This window comes from Astyanax mexicanus, chromosome 1, assembly GCF_023375975.1.
Source record: "Astyanax mexicanus isolate ESR-SI-001 chromosome 1, AstMex3_surface, whole genome shotgun sequence".
Lineage (NCBI taxonomy): Eukaryota > Metazoa > Chordata > Actinopteri > Characiformes > Acestrorhamphidae > Astyanax > Astyanax mexicanus.
In genome coordinates, this window is record NC_064408.1 from 9,617,819 (window position 1) to 9,640,727 (window position 22,909).

At 36.2% G+C, this 22,909-nt stretch overlaps 1 protein-coding gene across 3 annotated transcripts in view; it reads right to left on the minus strand.

The window, feature by feature from the left end:
• hook3 (hook microtubule-tethering protein 3) overlaps positions 1-22,909 on the minus strand; it is a 77,492-nt gene that overhangs the window by 39,044 nt on the left and 15,539 nt on the right. For all 3 annotated transcript variants that reach the window (XM_049463499.1, XM_022668825.2, XM_049463466.1), the window contains exons 2-8: positions 14,477-14,562; positions 13,287-13,359; positions 13,139-13,189; positions 9,736-9,868; positions 7,725-7,792; positions 6,738-6,800; positions 6,542-6,625 (exon numbers count right to left, since the gene is read on the minus strand). In XM_049463499.1, coding sequence (XP_049319456.1) covers positions 6,542-6,625; positions 6,738-6,800; positions 7,725-7,792; positions 9,736-9,868; positions 13,139-13,189; positions 13,287-13,359; positions 14,477-14,562 — 558 coding nt within the window. The remainder of the gene's footprint in view (positions 1-6,541; positions 6,626-6,737; positions 6,801-7,724; positions 7,793-9,735; positions 9,869-13,138; positions 13,190-13,286; positions 13,360-14,476; positions 14,563-22,909) is intronic.

The following is a 22,909-nucleotide window of genomic DNA, read 5'->3' on the forward strand; positions in this document are numbered from 1 at the left end:
GCTCAGTTTATCAGATATTAAATAATTTAAACTTAAATAATTGTACTGAATAGTTTAAACACAGGATCTTTACTTCTTAGAGGACATGTAATGTGTGACACGTGTGTGTGTGTGTGTGTGTGTGTGTGTGTGTGTGTGTGTGTATGTATATATATATATATATATATATATATATATATATATATATATATATATATATATATATATAATTATATACACCCTTAATGACCTTAAGAGTAGTGGAAAAACCTGGTTTCCTTCACCTAATGGTGTACAGTTTATTTTTTTTAAGGAGACATTATCTATATAGTTGTTCCAGGTTTCTACAATAAATAGTTAATTGAACAAAAAACCTTTGTTGTAATTTCTTTAAGGGTCAGTTTAATAATATATGTAACAAACTGTGATACCGTGATAACCGTGATACCGCGGTATTTTCTGAGACGGTTATCATACCGTGAAAATCTCATACCGTTGCAACCCTACCATCCACACACACAAACAAGCAAAGCAGCGGAGATGAGCTCACTGAATCTACATTAAAACACACAGAAATCCCGGGTCTTCACACGACAGAGTGAGAACATGAGAAGTGGATGCTGCTCTTATAGATCGTACATTTTCACAGTGTTCAGAAGAACTGGATCACCTGTCAGGTACCGAGACTTTTTACTGAACTGGGAAAATCTGCAACAGCAATCTGGAATTCACTACAGGAAATTGTGAAGATCAGCTCACTGGGATCATAGAAGCATTTTATATTTTTAGGTTCTAGGCACCATCAGAAAGCTTGTGATATGTTTTAAATGAGTTTTTTAAATTAGTTTCTTATCTTTTTATTATTTAAATTTTTAATTTATTTTTTATTTATTTTTATTTATTTATCTAATTAGTGTTTTTAATGTTTTTTATTTTGATTCCCATGTTCTTAATTTATTATTCATTTGATCATCTCTTATCATTCTTTTCATTTTGCTTTACTTTTAATATTTTTACCTTTTTCTTAATTTTATATTTAGCAAATTCTTTACTTTTTATGTGTCAATTTTTTATGGTCTTTTTAAAATTTCCTATTTTTTAAAGTACTTTTTAAGTATATATTTTATTCGTTTTTATTAAAAGTCGGTATAAAATTGTACTTCTTTTATTTCTTTATTTTTTTTTTTACTATTTTGTTTCTTATTATTTCTAATTTCTTATTAAATATTTTACAATACTCAGCAGCATTGTAAATGAGGGTCACCCTCAATGTATTCCCGAGTGAAAAAAAAGGTTGATTGATTGCTTGATTAAATTCACAATTAGTATTATTCAGCATTTTTATCCCTGGGTTTATCAAGGAGAAACAAAGCAGGCTAAAGATGGTGCTAAAGCTAAAAGCAGATAAAAGCTTGAACTGTGTCCTAGGATGTCATAAACCACCTAATAAAACTAAGTGGAGATTTAGAAAAGTAATGATTTGATGACAAACCCAAATCTAAAGACAAATAAATCTTAAATAATAATAAAAAAAAAAATCTTCACCAAACTGCTCCTGCAACAGCTTAGTTTAATGGATCAGGTGTGCAGTTTGCACAGTGTTATCTGCTGGGGTGTGAGCTTCCGTTACATATTAGGTGCATTAGCCTTGGAGCTCCTGTTAAAAAAACAAAGCAGCCCATTCAGATGTGCCAATGACCATGTTTTTACAGACCAATGAGTAAAGTAGGTTTATTTGAAGTAAAAAAGGTAAAACAGCAGCCTATTATCAACCTAAAGTCTGATCTAGGACTCTGTATTGGTAAGAACTTGGTGGTGATGTGATACATATCTAAATACACATTACAATACAGGGTTACAATTAATATATTCCAATTAGAGCTGGGCCATATGGCCTAAAAAAAATCTCTTCGATTTTTTTTTTTTATCCAATTTTCGATTTACATCGTTTTTTTCCCCTACTAAAAATCAAACTAAAGAAGATAAAGAAATGGTTAAAAACTAGTTCCTATTTAATTTGTTTTCCCTTAAAATGCTCCCTTTGTGGTTAAAGTGCAACTAGAAACAAGCAAAATAATTGTAAACAGTGAGAACATCCAGTATCTTTTAGAAAGCTTTCTCCAACATAGTTTAGGTACTGACACAATGCACCCTCAAACTTAAAAAAAAAGAAATAAATAAAAAAACACATTTAAAAAAAAAAAAAAATAAATAAATAAATAAATAAATAAAATGGTGCCCTTTTTGATAAAACTTACAAAGTAGAAAACAAGTACAATTTAATATGCTATTACGTAAAGACTTTTCCCTACTGGGCTTGAATTGCAAAACAAAGCTTTTAAATAAGTGCCAGTGTTCTATAAAATGAGATGATCTTTTCTCATGAATTTGCAAAAAAATCTTAACTGTAGTGCATACAGAACCTGGTACACGGGAGAAACTCAGAGAAAATCGATTTTCATAAAAACACATTGTCCTTAACTGTAAATTTTAATTAATCGATAAAATCAATTAATCGCCCAGCTCTAATTCCAATATATTATAGCACTGTAAGCAAGGCGATATATTGCAACTATTTAAATTACATAAAAAAAAACTATAATATGAAATATAAAAACACATTTATAAAATCTGCGTAAAAGAAATCTTTACCTTTTATTCAATCAGAACAGTGGGATCTAATAACACTGCTATCTAATGGGCGGGGTTTAAACACTTCTGACACCAATATATAACAAAATATCGTGACAATACAATATCGTTTTTTTTTTTTTTTATTACACCTCTAGCCTGATCCTATAGTCTTATTCAATACACTGAGGCCCTCATATCAGAAATCATGATCTTTACTAGCTATGACTGCACTTGCAGGGCATCACTATAAAGACTCATGGGTAAGCAGTATGCCACTATCATGGTATTCAGGGAAGTGATTTAGTGATTTCACACGTGAGGTTGGGTAAGTGGGATTAGTCTGTGGAGTAACACAGCATCAAGGAGAAGGTGATGCAACACACACACACACACACACACAATTAATATTTATAGGTATACGTTTGAATCAATATTTGGTGGAATCATTTTTAATCCCTTATATGTGTCTTAACATGCATGTTCTCCACCAGTCTTTCATACTGCTTTTGGGAGACCTTATGCTACTCCTGTTGCAAAAAATGCAAGCAGTTTAACTTTATTTGAGGGCTTGTGACCATTCATCTACATCTTTATCACATTTCAGAGGTTTTCAATGGGGAAAAAGAAATGTCTAATTAGAGATGCACTGAACATTTGCCATGTTAGCTCAAATAAGTGAAAAGACTCATAGTATGGCTAATAATATATGCCAAACAATGACTCATTTATTTTAAGTCACATTGCAGTGTTTCCTTTAATATTAGGAGTTTTTTCAGATGTGATGACGGATCCAAACTCTAGGATCTCTGTCGGTACTGTGTAGAAATCAGAGTGCTGTTTTATACACAGCTCACAGGAAGTAAAGAATAAAGCCAGCTTGGAGAGACATTAAACCAGCTAAACGGCAGGTTTAAGTTCATTTTTATGCTCCTCTCGCATACGTTTAAACAGGCTTGGTTAGCTGAGGTAGCTAACTAGCTATCTAACATAGATGTAGCATTTTTCTAATTTACTTACAGTTTCACTGTCTCATCCCTGTGTTACCTGTGTTGAGAAGCACTGCTGAGGTAAATTTATGACTAAAACTGCACTGCTTAAGCACATTTATGATCAGAGTTATCCATATTCTGGATTCCATGGACACACACACACACACACACACACACACATTCTTCAACATACCCATACAGTTAAAGGGCCTGCACACTACTGAAGGATGTTATAGAAAGCGGGTGGGAAACTCTGGATGCCAGAAAAGCACAGAGTGAGTGAACAGGAGGAGTGAACAGAAAAGGGGAACATTACCCTCTCATCTAGTTCAATATACTCTAATCTCAGCCTATCACGCTCCTCCTGCACGAGGTACGCCTTCAGATCAAGACAAGGGACAGAAATCACCACACGGGACAGAGGAAAACATAAAGAGAGAGGAGGAGGAGGAGGAGGAGGAGGAGGAAAAAAAGAGAATAAAGAAACAAACACAGGTAGAAACACAATTTCTATACTTTACACAACAGCTAAAAACGGCAGAATACAGCTAAAAATCTGTGAAATACAGCTTAATACAGCTAAAAACACTTGAAACAGCTAAAAAACAGCTAAAAACAACATAAAACCGCTAAATGTAACTAAACATCTGCTAAATACAGCTAAAATCAGCTAAATATATCTAAAAACACTTGAGACAGCTAAAAACAGCTAAATACAGCTAAAAACAAACAAAAGAATCAGCTAAATGTAACTAAACATCTGCTAAATACAGCTAAATATATCTAAAAACACCTGAAACAGCTAAAATCAGCTATAAACAACTAAACACAGCTAAAAACAGCTAAATAACAACAGCCATCTACCATGAGCTGCGAGCGCTGGGGGCTTACCACTCTCTAAATGAACAGGCAATGGGGGCTGCTGCACTACAGCCATTCTGCTCAGAGGAAAGCAGCTACTGAGAAAAGCAGAGGTGGCACTGATCCGATACACAGCATCAGTATCAGTGTTGGTCTGATACCAGACGGAAATGGTGTATCAGATATATCACACAACAGAAAATAAGACCACATCTGATAGTATATTTATTTTTCTATTCTCTTACTTAAGACGTACTTAAAGCAGTTATGGGTTGATAATTATACACAAAAACTGAGCTTTTAATTACAGCATTAATGGGTGGAACTAAACTGTTAGGGAAAAGCTACTGTTTGAATATTTAGCTTTTTTATGTTGTTTTTTGTGAAAACACAAAAACAGTCCATTCAAAGCTAGCTGATTTTCTTTCTAGGTTAATTTTCCATATACTGACTAGGGGTGTGCCATATTGTATCGTACGCAATAATATCTGCAATATTTTTGTATATCATGAACAATATTATATCCAAAAATATCAGCCACCCCTACTTATCACATCAGGGTACTACTCTTTTTATTTTTTTTACTGTTTTTAGCAAAAGAAAAAAATTACATTGTTCTCATTTCCCATTCTATATCTAATAGAGACAGACTACATCTGTCTAGTATCATTTATTTTACATTAATCCTGGATCATTGACTTGTACTGGTTACAAATCTGACACAATTCTTGTATTTTTTAATATCTCAGTTAGGGCTGTGCCTTATCATATCGCACTCAATAATAAAATGTAATTTTCATTTTGTTGCAGTAGTGTATTCTTGAATTTTTTTTTTTTTTATTCAGTGTTTTATCATATCGCCAAGAGCATCGTTATTGTGATACTATTTTATGGCCATATCGCCCACCCCTAACACTAGTTACAAGAACTGAGGACAAAAGGTTATATTGTAAAACTTACCACTGTTTTTTTATTTATAAACTACTACTTCTTCTATGGGCCTTGACAAGGCTGTCCTAAAGCTTTTTTGTTGTTGTTTTTATACATTACTGTTATACTGTTGTATTAATTTGTGTATTTTTCTACTGCCATACTTGACTGTGTGTATTTAATAAATATTCTACAAACATATATGTATGACTATGGAAGTACAGGTACTGATAATGACACAATTATTAAATGATACTTTTATTTTTTTTAAGTAAATGAAACCCAATATAGCTAGGAACATATTCTGTAAATGTACTATAAATGTATAATTCTACAATAAAAGGTCTGTTTGTGTTTTGCCTTATTTTTGAAACATATAGCTGCTCCTATTTTGAAGAGAGCGACTATATCCATACACATCTTGTAAAAAAATTGACATTCTGGAATAAGGTCTGGGTTGGCATGTTCCTACCTTTTTTTGCTATAAAAAAAATAATAATAATAAAAATATATATATATATTTTTTCTTTTTTTATATCTAAAATACATCCAATTCTGCAATTAAATTAAAAAAATCAATTATATGCACTTTACACTGAGAAAAATTGACCTACTCATTTTTTTTTTAAGTAAAGTGTCAAATGTTGGACATAAAGGTATAATACTAATATATCTTATAATAATATATAACAACATAACATCCTAATGCTACTCAGCTTTTGTTTTATTCCAATTAATCTTTTACTTTATAACAATAATCTAAGTTTTTTTCACTATATTTTCAAGTACTTATTCAGCTTATGCAGATGAAAACACTGTCCAGATCTTCACAGTGTCTCACTAATAGAGTAAAAAATCCTGAGAACAGTATCCAGCTGTGCAGACTGATGAGTGAAAATGTTGCTCACAGTTGTAAAAGAGGATCATTATCATCAGCAGCCTACAGTAAGTCTCTGTAAGCATTTTGCTCTTTATAGAATTGCACTATATGGAGATGTATGGATTTGCTGGTAAACAAGAGGCGACTACATGGAGGAAACAATATTTATGTGGCAGAGACAAACCGAAGCCATTCAATAGAAGATTATATAAAGGCTGAGCAAGCGGATGAGTATTACAGGGAGAAGCTGGGGGAGCTGAGCACTTACCTGCATGTCCAGCTCATGGCAGCGCTGGGCGATCTCCTCTTTAGAGGCCAGAGCGTCGTTCAGCTCCTCTACCGTCTTCTTCAGCTGAGGATACATTCACACACACAGCAAATACACACTCAGATTCAGTCATGATCAAGATCACTTTACACGTTATGCTCTCTATAGACTTCAGTAAAGATCAGCTCAGACTCACCTGTCTGTCCAGATCAACATACGAGTCGTTTCCTCCAGAAACCGGAGTCTCTTTACTCATGAGCTGTAAAACAAATACAAACAAAGAGATGAGTTGAGAGTGAGAACAGTCTCAGAAAACACTAGAATTTTCTTCTGGATCCGGGTACGCTTTCCCCGCGGGTCTGTTAAGTTTGGTCAAGCTGCTTTCAAGTCCTTTGGAAACTCCCCCCACTGCCCCAAACGAGCCCAGAATTGGTCCACTGTGTGGACAAGTGTGAAAACACCTTAAAGCCCTAGCTGGATGGTATTAGTTTCCCAGTGAGACGCCTGTGAAAAATGTGTCACACTTCTCTTATATAAGTGTACTCTTACATCCGTACTGCAATTGAAAAAACAGGAGGACCAGTGACTTTTTTGTCACATGATACCAGGTTTTGCACACAGAGTAACACTGGAGCAGAGAAGATTCTTATTCATTTCGGTTTGGGGCAAATTTGTATCTCCGTGGAAACGTGCGTCCGAAGTTTTTTTCTTATTACGGTGAGTGGCAGTGGACAAATAGCTATTTTACTAAACGCGAGGTAGCGAAACTCAGATGTGCGTCTGGATGGGAATAAAATTACTGAAGGACCACAGAGTTCGGCAAAAAATAATTCAGCCTGTAATCTTCTCTCAGAGGACGTCTGAGAAAAACACATACATGGTCGTTCCGGGCGGGAATAAAATCAAAGAGGACCCCTCATAAAAGAGAAAATGACCTCAGAACCCCCTTAGAAACTAATGCCATCCAGACAGGAATTAAAAGACTGAGGGGCGCTGAGTGGTCCAGTGGTCTAAAGCACCCCCGCTCATGCAGCTTTGCCATCAAGCTGCCGACACTTAGAGGGAGCAACGAGTGGGTTGGGTAATTGGCCGTGTAAATTGGGGAGAAAATGGGAAAAATTTGAAATAAAATTATATATATATATAAAAAAAAAAAAAAAAAAGACAGAGTAAGTTCTCTCACCTCCTGAATGGCCGTCATCACAACATGCTGCACAGATTCCTCCATCATCATGATGGTCTGGATGTATTCTGTAGAGAGCAGAGATCAGAAATCAGAAATCGACACAACAGAACTGTGGTGTAAATCTTTCAGCACTCTTAAAGAATGATATCTATAAGAATTACTGGATCATAGACAATCAAATAAATAAAACTAGTGGCGGAGTGATCAGCTGCTGTGCTTGCCGGCAAAAACAGAGAGACAATCAGCTTTCTTCTCAGGTTTACAGATTTTATTTCTGTTTCCACTTGGGGTGAATCCCATTTCTCCCCTTGGCCCTACCCCTTACCCCTACCCCTTCTTTTCGAGTGTAATCCTTCCCCTTGGAACGGAGTTACAAGGGGAAGGGGTAAAATCCTACCCCTAGGAATTGGGACAACCCTTCAAGCACCCGGTGAAAGGTGAATCTTATTGAAAATAGCCTCCATAATATACTAGAAATTGTATATCACACTGGTTCCCAACACTGGTCCTGGAGCAGGTAATGTGTTCCAAAAACAATATAATGTGCAAGAATATGGGTCCTCAGTGACAGAGGAATCACTGGTATATCACAATGACGTTTGTCAATGAACAATAAATACATAAATAAATAGCACTGATTTATGACCAGGCTACTAGCGGTGGTGTGTAGGTGACCCTGCTGGGCTGATGTGATGATAGCAGTGGAGCGCTAAAGTTCAGTAGCCTGGTTAACTAGTTAACTTTAGGGCATTATATGTGTACAGAAAGGGGGCAGGAGGTGCAGAAATTAATTAATATTGTCCATTCCTTAATTCCTCTGTGATGGGGAGCTGAAATTAGCTCTGATTATTTTTTATTTGATTTATTTTTTCCGTTCCGCCTTAAATGCGGTAGCGCCTGCCGTCTGTTGCACCATTTAAGGTGGAACGGGAAAGTTAGCTAGCTAGCTAGCTACCGAAACGAACTACTAGCGAACTTTTTATGCTTGTTACGAAGAATTCAGCCATAAAACATCAAAACTACACAATAAACTAAGGTAATACAGTGCTAATCGTAATTTTTAACATGGAAAATACTTTCTTTGGTAGCTTGTTCCGCCATCTTGCCAGTCATTCTCATACCCCTCGGTACGAAGTGTGGGTCTGGAAAATCTCCGTTTAAAGGGCTAACTAGCCCTACCCCTTACCCCTACCACTTCATCCTAACAGGAATCGGGACACCCCTACACCTTGACGTGCACGCGCAAAACAGAGGGGTAGGGGTAAGGGGTAGGTCCAAGGGGAGAAATGGGATTCACCCTTAATGTTTAAAACAGTTATGTTATTTGTTTAAATTTGTTACAGTAGTACGATCTTGAAATAAATAAAAAAATGTTTAAATGTTTGTGTTTTGTCATTTTGTCAAGAATATGGTCATCACAAAAATACACAGAGCACAGGCGAACATCAAGAACTTCTTAGTATTTTGATGCAGGATGTGTTTAAATTTAATTTACAGAAAATTATTATTTTACATTGTAACATTCCCAAATTTCACGCAGCTAAATCACCACCTTTCAGTCGAATTAGAACAATGTGTTATTATGGTATTACACTGTAATATTGTATTTATAACAGTATAAAATCTAATTTGAACAGCTTTAAGCAGTGAGACAGACCCAGGTAGTCTGCTACTGAATTCATGAACACAGAAACAAACAGAAACAAACAGACAGAAAGAAAAGAGGACTGTGGAAGAGTGGAAGAATACAGATCAGTGAGTGAGTGTGTGTGTGTGTGTGTGTGTGTCTTCCACTTGGCCTGAGGCTTTTCTGAGCGGTGGGCGTTCATCACAGACAACACTCCCACAGTGCTCTTCACGCTCTTCATCAATACATCACAGCAGCTGTGTATATATTGATCACACAGCCCACGCTCACACTATACACCCATACACACACACACACACACACACACACACACACACACACACACACATATATACATATACACTTCTATAACACACACACCTTGTTTCTGTTCACAGTTGACGGCACAGCCCAGTATGAGCTGCAGCATTCTGCCCAACTCCGCCTCATCCGAGTGTTCCCCAATCAAATTCAGATCAGGAAGAGTGAAGTCATTAATCTGCTGCCCCAGAATCTACAGACATACAGAGAGAGAGAGAGAGGGGGGGGGGGGGTGGGGGGGGGGCAAGACAAATGGAACAAGAGGAAAAAATGAAAAAACAGTGAGAGAGAAAGAGAGAAAGAGAAATTTTGACAAAATGTACTTTTTAATGGAAGTAAATGTAGAAAAAAAAGTAAATTTAGAGCATTTCTATTGGTTTATTCACCATGACATTTGGACACAATGTAAAAAGGAATGAACAGACCAAATTATGTCACAAATGAAAAGCAACAAACATGCATATAAAGGCCTTTCACATGGAATAAACATATACAGTATCAAAAGTTTGGATACACTTTAAATTCAGTTTTTTTTACTATCAAAAAAAATTGCTGCATTGTAAATTAATGCATATGGAATTGCTTACTAAACAAAAAAAGTGTTAAACAAACCAGAATATATTTTAGATTCTTCAAAGTAGCACCTCTTGCTTAGATGACTTGTACATCTCTGCTGGATTTTCTCAGTCAGCTTTATGAGGAAGAGTCACCTGGAATTCAGGCTTTCAGTTAACAGCTGTGCTGAACTCATCAAGAGTTAATTACTTGAATTTCTTGTCTCTTAATAAAGTGTTTGAGAGCATCAGTTAAAGTAAAGTAGTGAAGAGGTAGAGTTACAGGTATACAGTGAATAATAGCTCTATTTGAATAATGTTCTAATCCATTACTCTTGTCCATTATGACAAGAACCACGCCACTAAATAAAGAAAAAAAAATGACTAAGAAATAAAGATCAGTCAATCTAAAACATTTCAAGAACCGTTATGATGAAACTGGCTCTCATCAGGACTGACCCAGCTAAAAGCTTCTTCACAGAGTATTTTGGTTTGTTTAACACTTTTTAAGTTACTACATTATTCCTTATGTGCCTCTTGATAGTCTGGATGCCTTTAGCATTAACTTACAATGTAGGAAATGAATAAAAACACTGAATGAGAAGGTGTGTTCAGATTTTTACTAGTACTGTATACACAAGTCATTTTGAGTTTGAGTGCTACACCCACACACACACGGCACTCAGCACACAGTGCAGCGTTCTTTAATATCCAGGGTACAAGGCAAAAGCAGGGTTCATACACGTTTTAACCAATACATTTTAATGACTTTTCCAAGCCCTCATTAGAGGCCGACCGATCGATCGGCCAGCCGATTTAATCGGCCGATTTTTGTTATTTTTTTATCGATCGGCATCGGCCGATTTTCTTATTTGGCCGCGCCGATTTTAATCCGGCACATCTGCGGGCAGCTACTTGGAACGCAGCGCAAGGTTTCAAGAGTGAGCAAGACTTTCAACGGGTAAGGCATCCATTTTTACAATCCAGTGTCCCAAAGTCTATATTTTCTCTCATGATTAGTAATCTGTGATGTTGCTTCATTTACTGAAAAAGAATAGAATTTCAACTGCATCGGTGTTGTAGCATTTCTCTCCAAACGAAACTATGCTTAGCGTTGATGGCAGGAGTGCATTTGGAATGCGCCCTGACTATGCAAGGCAAGCCCTATCTATAAGCTCTAGTATAAAATAACTGACGTCTCTTCTTCAGAAACGAAAATCTAAGTAAATAAAATCAAATTAACACTTGATATTTTCAGTATTTAAATTATTTTTAGACGAAATGAAAAAGGGCAGGACTAAAACTGTTTAAGGATATTCGCAGCATCAGCTGTGCTGAAATAATAATTACTGGTTAGTCAGGATTATTAGAGGACTGTACTTCTCCTTATATATAAATAAGCTTTATTGTAAACGAATTAATAAAACAAATAGTTTCTAAAATAATGGAGTTAAAATAAAACATCTCTTTTTCCTTCACTACAAACAGACATTAAATCATGCCGCCTCCTGCTGTTCTGCTGTAAAACTCACCCGTTTAAAGCGGTTTGCGCTGTTAGATATTAAATGAAACGATGAGCAGAATTTTCTGTTTTGTCGGGTTCTACTTTAGAACCCCCTCCAGACTTTTCTGATAAAAGCTCATTTTATCCTGAACCTATAAAGTCCGCGCTCTTCAGCTTTGTCAACTCATTTTCCGCTCACGCACCGAACCTCCAGTACAGCTGATGAGACTCGTTTCTCTGGCTAAGGAGCTCATTTGAAGAAGAAAAAAAAACAGATAAAGCTATATTTAAATTACAGCACCTGTCTGTTTTTGCATTATTTATAATTTTATTCTTAATTTAAACGTCACCCATTTTTGTAAAATAATAGCTGCAGCCCTAATGTGAACATTTTATAACATTGTCCTCCCATGTCCATTCGTTTTCAACTGCATGGAGTTGAAGAAGAAATGAGCTTTGCCGTTTTGGAGTAACTATCTAAAGTTGTCACATTATGGAAGTCTTCTTGCACTCTGTTAAACATATTAAAATGAACAATTAATAGACTAACAGACTGCAACAAGTCATACATTTGTTAATTAGTAGGCCCCTACAGTAAATTTTATATAATAGCCAACATAATATTTCTACTATAAACATGAATATATAGTGTATATAGAACATATGTTATATAATGAATAAAATAAAATGTTATGGATAATACAATCTAAATAAAATTAATATTTTTTTATTGACATATAGTGATATAGTAACATTAAAGTCACTATAAAATGCTAACCTTATTTTCAATAAATTGTGTGAAGTTTACAACTGTTGTGCCTCCTCTTACTAGTATGATTTTAAGCATGCCAAATAAGTATAATACGATAGCATATCGGCCCTAAAAATCGGCAGGTCACATCGGCCATCGGCTGACTCTGACCACTAATGATCGGTATCGGCATCGGCCTTAGAAAAACCCATATCGGTCGGTCTCTAGCCCTCATGGCAAATTTTCATGACCATACAATCCGTACTGTATGGTCATGGTCAATATTAATGCAGACATATACAATAAAACTAAAAATCCCTGTTAAAACTTATTATAGTAGGCCTATATCTTACTTAAAATGGGATTTCTAATCCTGCTTTCCAAGGAAAGAGAGAAAGAGATAACCATTACAGCCTAAAAAATGCCTTAACATTAATATAAAAACACTAATTGCTAACGCAAAGTGACACAATGGATTTACAGAGCAAATTTCCATGACTTTTCCAAAACTTTCTGAGCATTTTTTATTTTTCCAAAACTTAGCCAGGCCTGGAATTTGTTATTTTCAAATTCCATGACTTTTCCAGGTTTTTCATGACCGTATGAACCCTGCAAAAGTTACTGGACACAATTTAGTTTCTGTGGAATTCTTACCTCACGGTTGTAATCTAAAATACCCTTCAGTATCTTCTTCAAATTACTGATCTGTAGAAGAAAAAAGAAGAGAAGACAAACATGAAGCAAAGAAGAACCTACAATACCCCCACCAATACACCACTGAAACATAAACATAATCATTTACCTTCAGCCTCCAGTTATCTCCAGCTTCACTCTTTATACGGCTGATCCAGCCATCGCTGAAATATACGCCATCTCTGAGGAGGAGAACAGGAACAAAAGAAAGATCAGATAAGAGAGAATGCAACAAAGGTTTCTATTTTCCATCCATCAATAATTCATCCATCTATCTTTATTTGATAATTGTATATTCTGTGTTCAATATAGCATATCTGGCGATTCAACTGAATGCATTCATTTTAATTACAGAGTTGGTGCTTGCACCTTGATGATTGGCAGTTTTGACAAATATAATAAACTAGTGCATCTCAAAAAAAATTAAATATCATTGTAAAGTTACTTTATTTCACTAATTCAGTTAAAAATGTGAAACTCATATATTATATAGATGTATTAAACACAGAGTGATCTATTTTAAGCGTTTATTTATTTATTGTTGATGATTATGGCTTACAGACAATGAAAACCCAAAAATCAGTGTCTCAAAAAATCAGAATTTTATATAAAAAGTTTTCTACTACTTTCAGCAGTGTGCCAAGTCCTGCTGGAAAATGAAATCCGCAAAGACAATGCACTGACTTTAGACTTGATAATAAAACACAGTGGATCAACACCAGCAGATGACATGTCTCTCCAAACCATCACTGATTGGTGGAAACTTCATACTAGACCTCAAGCAGTTTGGACTGTGTGTCTCTCCACTCTTCCTCCAGACTCTACTCCCTTGATTTACTTTAAATGAAAGTTAAAATTTACTGATGATCAGTGATGGTTTGGAGAGACATGTCATCTGCTGGTGTTGATCCACTGTGTTTTATTATCAAGTCTAAAGTCAGTGCAATCTTACAGCACTTCATGCTTCACTCTGCTGCTGACAACTTTTATGGAGAAGCGGATTTCATTTTCCAGCAGGACTTGGCACACTGCCCACACTGTAGCCAAAAGTACCAATTGGTCTTATATAATATTCTAATTTTCTGAGACACTGATTTTTGGCTTTTTATTGGCTGTAAGCCATAATATAAACGATTAAAATAGATCACTCTGTGTGTAATACATCTATATAATATATGAGTTTCACATTTTGAACTGAATTACTGAAATAAAGTAACATTTTTCAATGATATTCTAATTGTGTCTATCAAACATGATGTTTGTGTATGTGTGTGTATACAGTAAATGTGTATGTCTCACATTTTCTGCAGGACTTGGGCCATGACCACTCCGCTCGTTAGATCTTCCACTGTTTTGCATGGTGCCTCCACTCCAAACGTCTGGATCTGAAACAGAAACATAAAATCACATTAATATCTCAGATACTGAAACTTGTGAGTAGTGAAAAGATAAATGATTCCCTGTAGCGAGCTCCAGCACTGCTCCTGACAAAAAAAACAAAAAAAAAAACATGAAATTTAAACATGAATATTCTGTAATTTGACAAAACTACTGGGGTCCTGCTGTGCATTTTATCCTGCTGAATGCGTTCATTATAAGGCGTGTGTACAAACACTTCAAAATACAGGGAAAGTCACAGTTGATCACAAGCAACACACTGTTTTACTGTTTAAAAGTAATCTGAAAATGTGAAAACTAAAAAAATTGCGAGTACTGATCATGAACTGCTGTTGTGCTGTTTTGGTGTAGTGAAAGAATTCTCATCTCCTCCCAGTAAACAAAACAATTCTCATACTGACAGTACAGGCCTCTTTATGAGACAAAAACATGCTGTGTTGTAACAGGCTGTTAAACATTTCTACAGTGTGTGAATCTACTGCAGAGTTTAACTTGTAGAAGCATTTAATTTTTATTTTATTTATTTCTAAATACCGTATATTACAGACTAAGGCGCACTGGATTATAAGGCCCATTAAGTGACACTAGTAAGGAAGCCTACATTTAAGTGAGTAAGGTTGTTGCCATGTTTCCCTTCTAATCAGAAAGCTGGAGGAAGCACCTAAGTAAACAAAACTGTAATCCTTAACAAAAAAAAACTAATTTTCTTTTAAAATCAAACGAGTGCTGGATGTTAATATACACAGATCTCTCTCCTGAAAACTGTTTCTTTAGGTGTTTAGAGTGCTTCCGTTTATTTACAGTGAACTTAGATTTCCAATATTTAATCATATAAAATGGTGTATTTTAAGTTAAGTTTCTCCAGCTCTAAGGCTGGGTGCAGCAGCATTAGCATTAGACGCTAATTGAAGCACTTGGGGGGGCATAAATGCTCCCGGATAGCGCTAGACTGATGCTAATGCTGAGTGGCCTTACTGCTTCTTAATACCCAACTGGTAGAATTCGTATATAAGGTGCAACGGATTATAAGATGCACTGTCGATTTTTGGGAAAATAAAGGATTTTAAGTGCACTTTGTAGTCAAAAAAATACAGTATTTCCCATTTTTTAATTATTCAAATAATTTAGCAGGACCCTATCACTAGTATTTTTTTTTTTTAGTTAAATAACTGAAAATAAAGATTGCCTTTTTCTGATGTACTGAACCATCAGGTCCAAACTGAGTGAACCAATATTGTGACAACTCATACCATAATATGGTTAAGAAAGGGCTGGGCAACGTTAAAAATTCTTTGATACTGGTTTGATATTGGAATTCGGTACAGATACCCAAACTATACTTTTTTTCTGTACTTTTTTTAAAATTCTAACCGAAAAAAAAATACAAAAAGCAAAAACTATTCTCACAAAACTATTATTTATATTTATTTGTAATTACGTAACACTTAAACTTTAACAAGATTCCCAGTACCTGCACTGACCTACACTTTTTTTACACCACTGTATAGTCCAGCCCCAACTGTTAAACACCAAATATACTGCAAATCTTTTGACTGACTAAACGGAGCCTATAAACTGCTACTGTGCTGTGTTTGGAGCTGTGTTGGGGACCCCCTATCCTGCTTCCTAAAATTAGAACCTGATCAAATCACTTTATGGCGGCGTGTCCGTTCCTCTGACCAGCAGATGAGTTCACGAGCAGAGCTGCACAGGAAAGAACACACTTATGTAACACTCACGAGCCTGAGTAGCGAGTAGAGGAGGAACGAGGAGAAGGGGTGGAGAGACACTAACTCACACAGTCAGAGAGAGAAAGAGAGAGTGAGAGAAAGTTACAGCACAGAGCAAGAGAAATAAAAAAGAATGCAGTAGAGAAAGCCAGACAGAGAGAGAAAGGAAAGCAGATAATAAAGCAGACTGTGCTGGTACTGTGGGTTTGAAATCTTCAGTGTGTGCTGGTTTCTGACAGAGCTGATCAGTAAGGTACAAGTGAAAGGGGTAAAATCCTCCCACTAAGACAGGGGTCGGCAATGAAGTTTGGCCGACAGCAAGATATTTTCCAAGCCATTACGTGGCAGGAGACAAAAAAAATCTGTTTTGTAAAATGAAGTGTAATGGGATGAAGTGCTAGAGACTAGTAGCTCTACAGCCCAGAGGGTAGTTGAACCCAATTGCAGAACAGTTGATCTCAAAGCAGGTAAACCCAAGAAAAAAGTAACGATAAATAAATAAATAAATAAATAAACAAACATCGTTTCTCACGCGGGCTTTCCACCACTTAAGGTGGAACTCGAAAGTTAGCTAGATAAACTATGGTAATATAGTGGTTGTTGTCATTTTTTAACAAAAAGAAAAATGTGGGGTTTTTTTTGTTCGTTTGTACCCCATCTTGCCAGTAATTCTTATAGTCTTATAGTATTATAGTTCCTTAGTTTAAAGGGTCATAAAAAATCAATTCATCAATCATGATTTTAATTCATTTTTTAGTCACCATGATTAATTTATTTTTGGACACCACTAATATAATTTAATTTAGCTCATCTAAAGCTGATATTCCTTAAAAAGAACTAGAGTAATATGCTTATGGAAAAAATTGTTGTAGTTTAAGCAGTTAATGCTTAGCAGTAATGCTAATGTTTTTGTTCATAATAAAGCGCCACGATCATCGATTTTTGTATTTTTTGATTGCAATTGAAAGAAATTACTGTTTTTTTTTGTTATTGGTACCGAATTCAAAGTATCGTATCGGGATTAAATTTTTTTAAACAATACCCAGCCCTAGAAGTGAACATGCAAATAAAGGGGAAGGGCTAGAAGGTAAGGCCAAGAGGTGAAATGGGATTGGGCCAGGAAAGCAGATAAGCTGTGTTTCACACTGTGCTGAACCTGTAGGTTTGTTGGGTTACTGATGGTGGGAACTGAAAGCTTCAGTGTGTGCTGGTTTCTGACGGAGCTGATCAGCAAACAACCACCAAAAACAGCCACATCCTCCAGCACATTCACATTGAACACTGTAACTCAGCACTCACAAGATCTTAGTCTTCCCTTTCATTTCCTCTGTTTAACACCCAGGTCCACCCCTGGTCAGCCTGTGCACGGTACTTCCTGCTTGCATCACAACACAGTGAGAAACTATGTCAAGCAGCTGTTTAAACACTTACAGATGTTCACCTCATTGGGAGCCTTTCCTACTTTTTCTCTCCTCCCCTTCTGAACAGACACATCCTGATTCTGCTTTGTAGTTTCAGGCCTGGTAATTGAAGACCAATCAATGAAGATGCCTCAGTGACAGTCTGGCACAACACCACTGCAGTCTTTAACAGTGCTGATGTGGTGTTAAAGCAGTCATTTTAAGGGTCTGTGTAAATGTAATTTTGTGTCATGCAGACATCTGTCAATGGTGCTGGCAGTAACAAATTTTGTTTTATATTTACTACAACTTAAATCTTTACTATTCAAAACTTTAAGAAGCCAAATGTTAACCATGTCCAGAAGCGTCAAGTTCTCTGAGCTTTGAAGGAAGTGGAAATGACTATTAGTAGCCTGTAGCCTGCTGCTAACCCCGGATAGCTCTGCTGGAGCAGCATTAGCATTACCCGCTAAACATGCTAAGCGCTAGCTCTTTTGTCATTCAGAGATGAGTATCAGGCTGTAGTCTGCTTGTTTGCCACGTTAAAAAAAGCTATGTGAGATGAACCGCTAGCTAATATCACACTGGCTTACCGGAACAATCAGAGTTCCTCAGTGTAGCGCTGTCAGGAGGTTAGCCGCTAATGCTAATGCTCCAGCCTTAGTGCTGGAGAAATTTGTGAATCTAAGCTTACTGTAAGTAAACAGAAGCACTTTACTTACCCAAATAATCAGTTTTCAGTAGAGAAATCTGTGTAGATTAACATCCAGCACTTGTTTGACTTTAAAAGAAAGTGTTTTTTATTATAATTTTGTAATAAAACTTAGCTAGCTACCCCCCACCATGACCACCACCCAGTGGTGAGACCTGCTGAATTAGAAGTTGCTTATAGTGTCTCTTAAAATGCACTTTATAATCCATTGCACCTTATTTATGAAAATAGATCAGAAAATCGATGTTTATTGATAGTGTACCTTATAATACGGCGTGCTTTTTAGTGTGAAAATACTATAAATAATTTACAATGGTTACCATTGTAACCTCAGAAGAGAAGCTGTATTGTTTAGATAGCAAACACTTAGCCCTCACTCACAACAGCACAGTAATCCATTCAGTGTTCACACGGATTAATATTCATAACACAGCAAGAGCTGAACACACAGTGTGTTAAACCCTTCATAGCAGAACCAGTGCTGAGTCTTATAGAGCTCTGACACAAGCGATTAGCTCCCGCCGCCTGTATTTCAGGTCATTGTGAACTGCCTCTGTACTCCATCTGTTGTGGCTGAGAGGTGATGGAGGGTTACTTTCTGCTGACTCAGAGTTTCCTCCACAACTTCTTCAGCTGCACAGGAAACAACACAGCCTGCTAAGATATTCAATTCTGAGAGATTAAACTGTAAAAATAAATTATGTTTAATTTCCCAAACTAGTTTTAGGGTAAAACTGTGACATTATTAGGGCCGTATGTTCTCTACGGGTACAGATACAGTACTTCGAAACATGATACTTTTGTAACCAAGTAGGGCTGGACCCGAATATTCGTGTATTCGGATATTCGTTCGTTGAGTAGGTATTCGGTTTTTAATTTTGGTATTCGGATATTCGTTTTTTTTCTCCTTTCCAGAGTTCCACCTCAGTCTAACCACTTCTGTTCTCGCGGGTCCTGTCAGAATATCTTGCGCGCGGGACAGAACTGAACTGTTATTGGCTGGAGCGGGAGTTTAATCCAGACGATGCGGGAGCAAATGAATAAATAGTTAAGAAAACTGTAATAATTGTAAAAAAAATATATAGCCGCAAGCGGCAATCATCGGGTTCAAGCACCAACTTGCACAATGGTGCCTACTGGAGCATTGAACGGTGATGTGTAAGAAGGTCTAATATGATTGGAGATGCCCTGTCACATTTAGAAATTATCAAGTTTTTCACCTGTTATTAATGTTGAGCAGAGGCCTTTCAACCTGATCAGTGCTTAAATTCACATGTAAATCTAGTGAACTTTGTAGGATATTCATTAAGTGAGTTAGAACTAGTCAAAAGGTGTCTACATGTTATTGGTATTGATCAGGTGGCTTCAACCAGAATGTTCACAAAGTGGTATTCAGATTGACCTTTGAACCTTTGCAGAACAAGCTGAAATGTTTGACCAAACAAGTTTAAATTAACACAAAGGAGTGAATGTTCTGATATGACATGTAATTACGAAGTTATTATAAATCTAGTTCTGAATTAAATGGCGCTTCATCAAGCACCAACTAGCACAATGGTGCCTACTAGAGCATAGGATGGTGATGTGTAAGAAGGTCTAACACAATTGGAGACATTCTGTCACATTTAGAAATGATCAAAAGTCTTTCACCTGTTATTAATGTTGAGAAGAGGCACAAAGGAGTGAATGTTCTGATATGATATGTAATGTCAAGTTATTCTTAATCTAGTTCTGTATTAAATGGCGCTTCATCAGAGTGATATTGTGCAGAGGTCTTTAACATTGTGAGATTACAGCAAATACTGCAGAGTTACAGCAATTTAGGTTAGAAATTCCAAGGACGCACAGATTGCTTGATGCCTGGAGAGTATTGTATGTGAAATTTTCACAAATGTTTTTAATGAACATTTACCTAGAGACTCTACAGTGTGCAGCAAGACTGAAATGGAGGTGATAGGCCAAATATCCAGAGAGTAGTTTCAATATAGCTATTTTCAAACAATTAGCAATTATGAATGAACAAAGCACTTTTTAAACATAGTTGTATTGAGAAATTTGTCAGAGCCACTGTACTAAATATGGCAAAAACAATTAGATGTCAAAATAGTACAGCATGATTGACATATACTCGTTTTTTTGGAACAGCGCCCCCCAGTGGGCGGATTGTTTCAGCACTTTGCAGGTCACTACAGTGTCTCCACCTGAACATAACTGCCAAATATCATCCAGATTGGGCAACATTCAGCCTGCCAAAATGTCTGCTGAATGCTGATTGGCTGATGGTGTTCAGCCATGTTGATTGATTAAGTTGCCCTTTGAACATCCTTTAGAGGCTGTATGATAGATTCTGCATGCAAAGTTTCAACTTGCTAGGTTGCACGGTTGCTGAGAAACAGTGCTCCAAATTTACCTCTTGAAGTGAATGGGGCGTATATCCGGAAGGACTAATTTGCATATGGCGGCCATATTGTTTACATATTTCAACTTTTTCTTAATGAATATTGAAGCGCATGCTCTCACGAGTGTTTTGATACCAAACATGCCAGGATTGGTCAAAATTCCTAGGACTAGTTTGCAAAAGTAGGTTTTGCATATTATGCAAATTAGCACAAAATCTATATAGACGGAAGTGCATGGTCCAAATTGGAAAGTTGTTGGTATTGACCCAAGGAATCCATCAAAAAAGAATTTTGAATGTAGGTCTTATGGTTTTTGAGTTATTGAGAAAATTGTGAAAAATGAATTTCCTTGTTTATAGCGCCACCACTTGACCAATCGGTGCCATTTTTGTTGTCCACCGAGATGCACTGATCCTACATCTACTTACCAAGTTTCATTTCTCTATGACTTACGGTTTAGGCTGCACAACTGTTTTTACAGGAGAAAAAGAATAATAATAAGAAGAAGAAGAAGAAGAAGAAGAAGAAAAATCTTAGCAAAAACAATAGGGTTCTACGCACCTTCGGTGCTTGAACCCTAAAAACCTAAAGAAAACTCTCAACGCGCAGGATGGATCGACACACACACGCACACACCGATGGTGTTTGGACTGGGGTAAGGAACGGGACCGCACTATTCAGCGCTGCTGTTTTAATAAATATATAAGTAAATTTGAAGCATTAAATGTAGTTTATTTAATTTATATTAGGAACGTGGGGCGGGAGCGGCAGAAATGTGTATGTGGCGGGCGGGCGCGGGATTAAAAGAAGCAATTTTTTTGCGGAGCGGTAACGAGACAGAAACGCGGGAGCGTGGAAGAGTGGGTTTAAAAATCAGTCTCGCGCAGACCTCTATTATACATGATAAAAAAAAATGCAGGCTCTTCGAAACTGATTTATATAATAAAACGCAAGGGGCTAAATCGGTTACAAAAGCCTGGCCTACAAAAATGATGTCTGAACGAATTTCCTCTTATCTAATATAATTTAAAATGGTTTAAAAATATAAAATAATTTCTAAGCAAACGAAATATTTAATATTGAGCTTATAGCCCAAGTGCAAAAATACAAAATCAGTAATACGGCTATGCCCTGCACAATCCTTAAACCGAAATAGACCAAGTACAATAACGTCATTAACAATGACTTTCCTCTACTCTAATATAATTTAACATGGTTTAAAAATATAAAATAATTTCTAAACAAACGAAATATTTAATATTGAGCTTATAGCCCAAGTGCAAAAATACAAGATCAGTAATATGCCCTGCACAATCCTTTAACCGAAATAGACCAAGTACAGTTTACAATGACTATCCTCTAATATAATTAACAATGTTTAAGAATATAAAATACTTCCTGAACAAACGTTTCTTTTGTTTGTTTTTTTAAGCAAATAGCCTAAGTGTGAAAACACAAACAGCAATTTACTGGGCTGGCTTGCGCAGCGGAGAAACCGTGCAGCAGCAGCCTCCTAGCCTGCTTACGCAGCGGATAAGCCGCGGTGTAGGGCAGCAGAAATTCCGGGATGAAAACACAAAGAAATCTGGGCTAAAAACACAGAAAAAATATGGGGTGAAAACACAAAAATCCGGGATAAAAACACCAAAAATCCGGGGTGAATATGTCTCGTCGGTCAGAGCAAATTGAACATTTTTCAGTGGATTAAAGGGGCCGTGATTTCCTATTTTTTTTTTTTTTTTTTTTACCTCTTTTTTTAAAAACGAATATTCGAATATTCGCTTCGAATCAGTGCCGAATATCCGGAGCTCAAAAAACGCTATTCGGGCCAGCCCTATAACCAAGACATACAAAAAAACGATAATTATTCTCACACACAATGTACTTATTTCATATTCTCATACTCTATCCTTCTGGATCTCGTTGGAATAAACAATAAGCATGTTTGTGGTGCTTTATTAAGAACAAAAATCATTGCTTGTGCTTAAAATATGATTATTTTTCCAACACATATTGCTATTACATGCATATGCATTTCAGTTTTAATAGTTATTCTTTAAAAATATCAGCATTACACTGATATAAAATTAAAT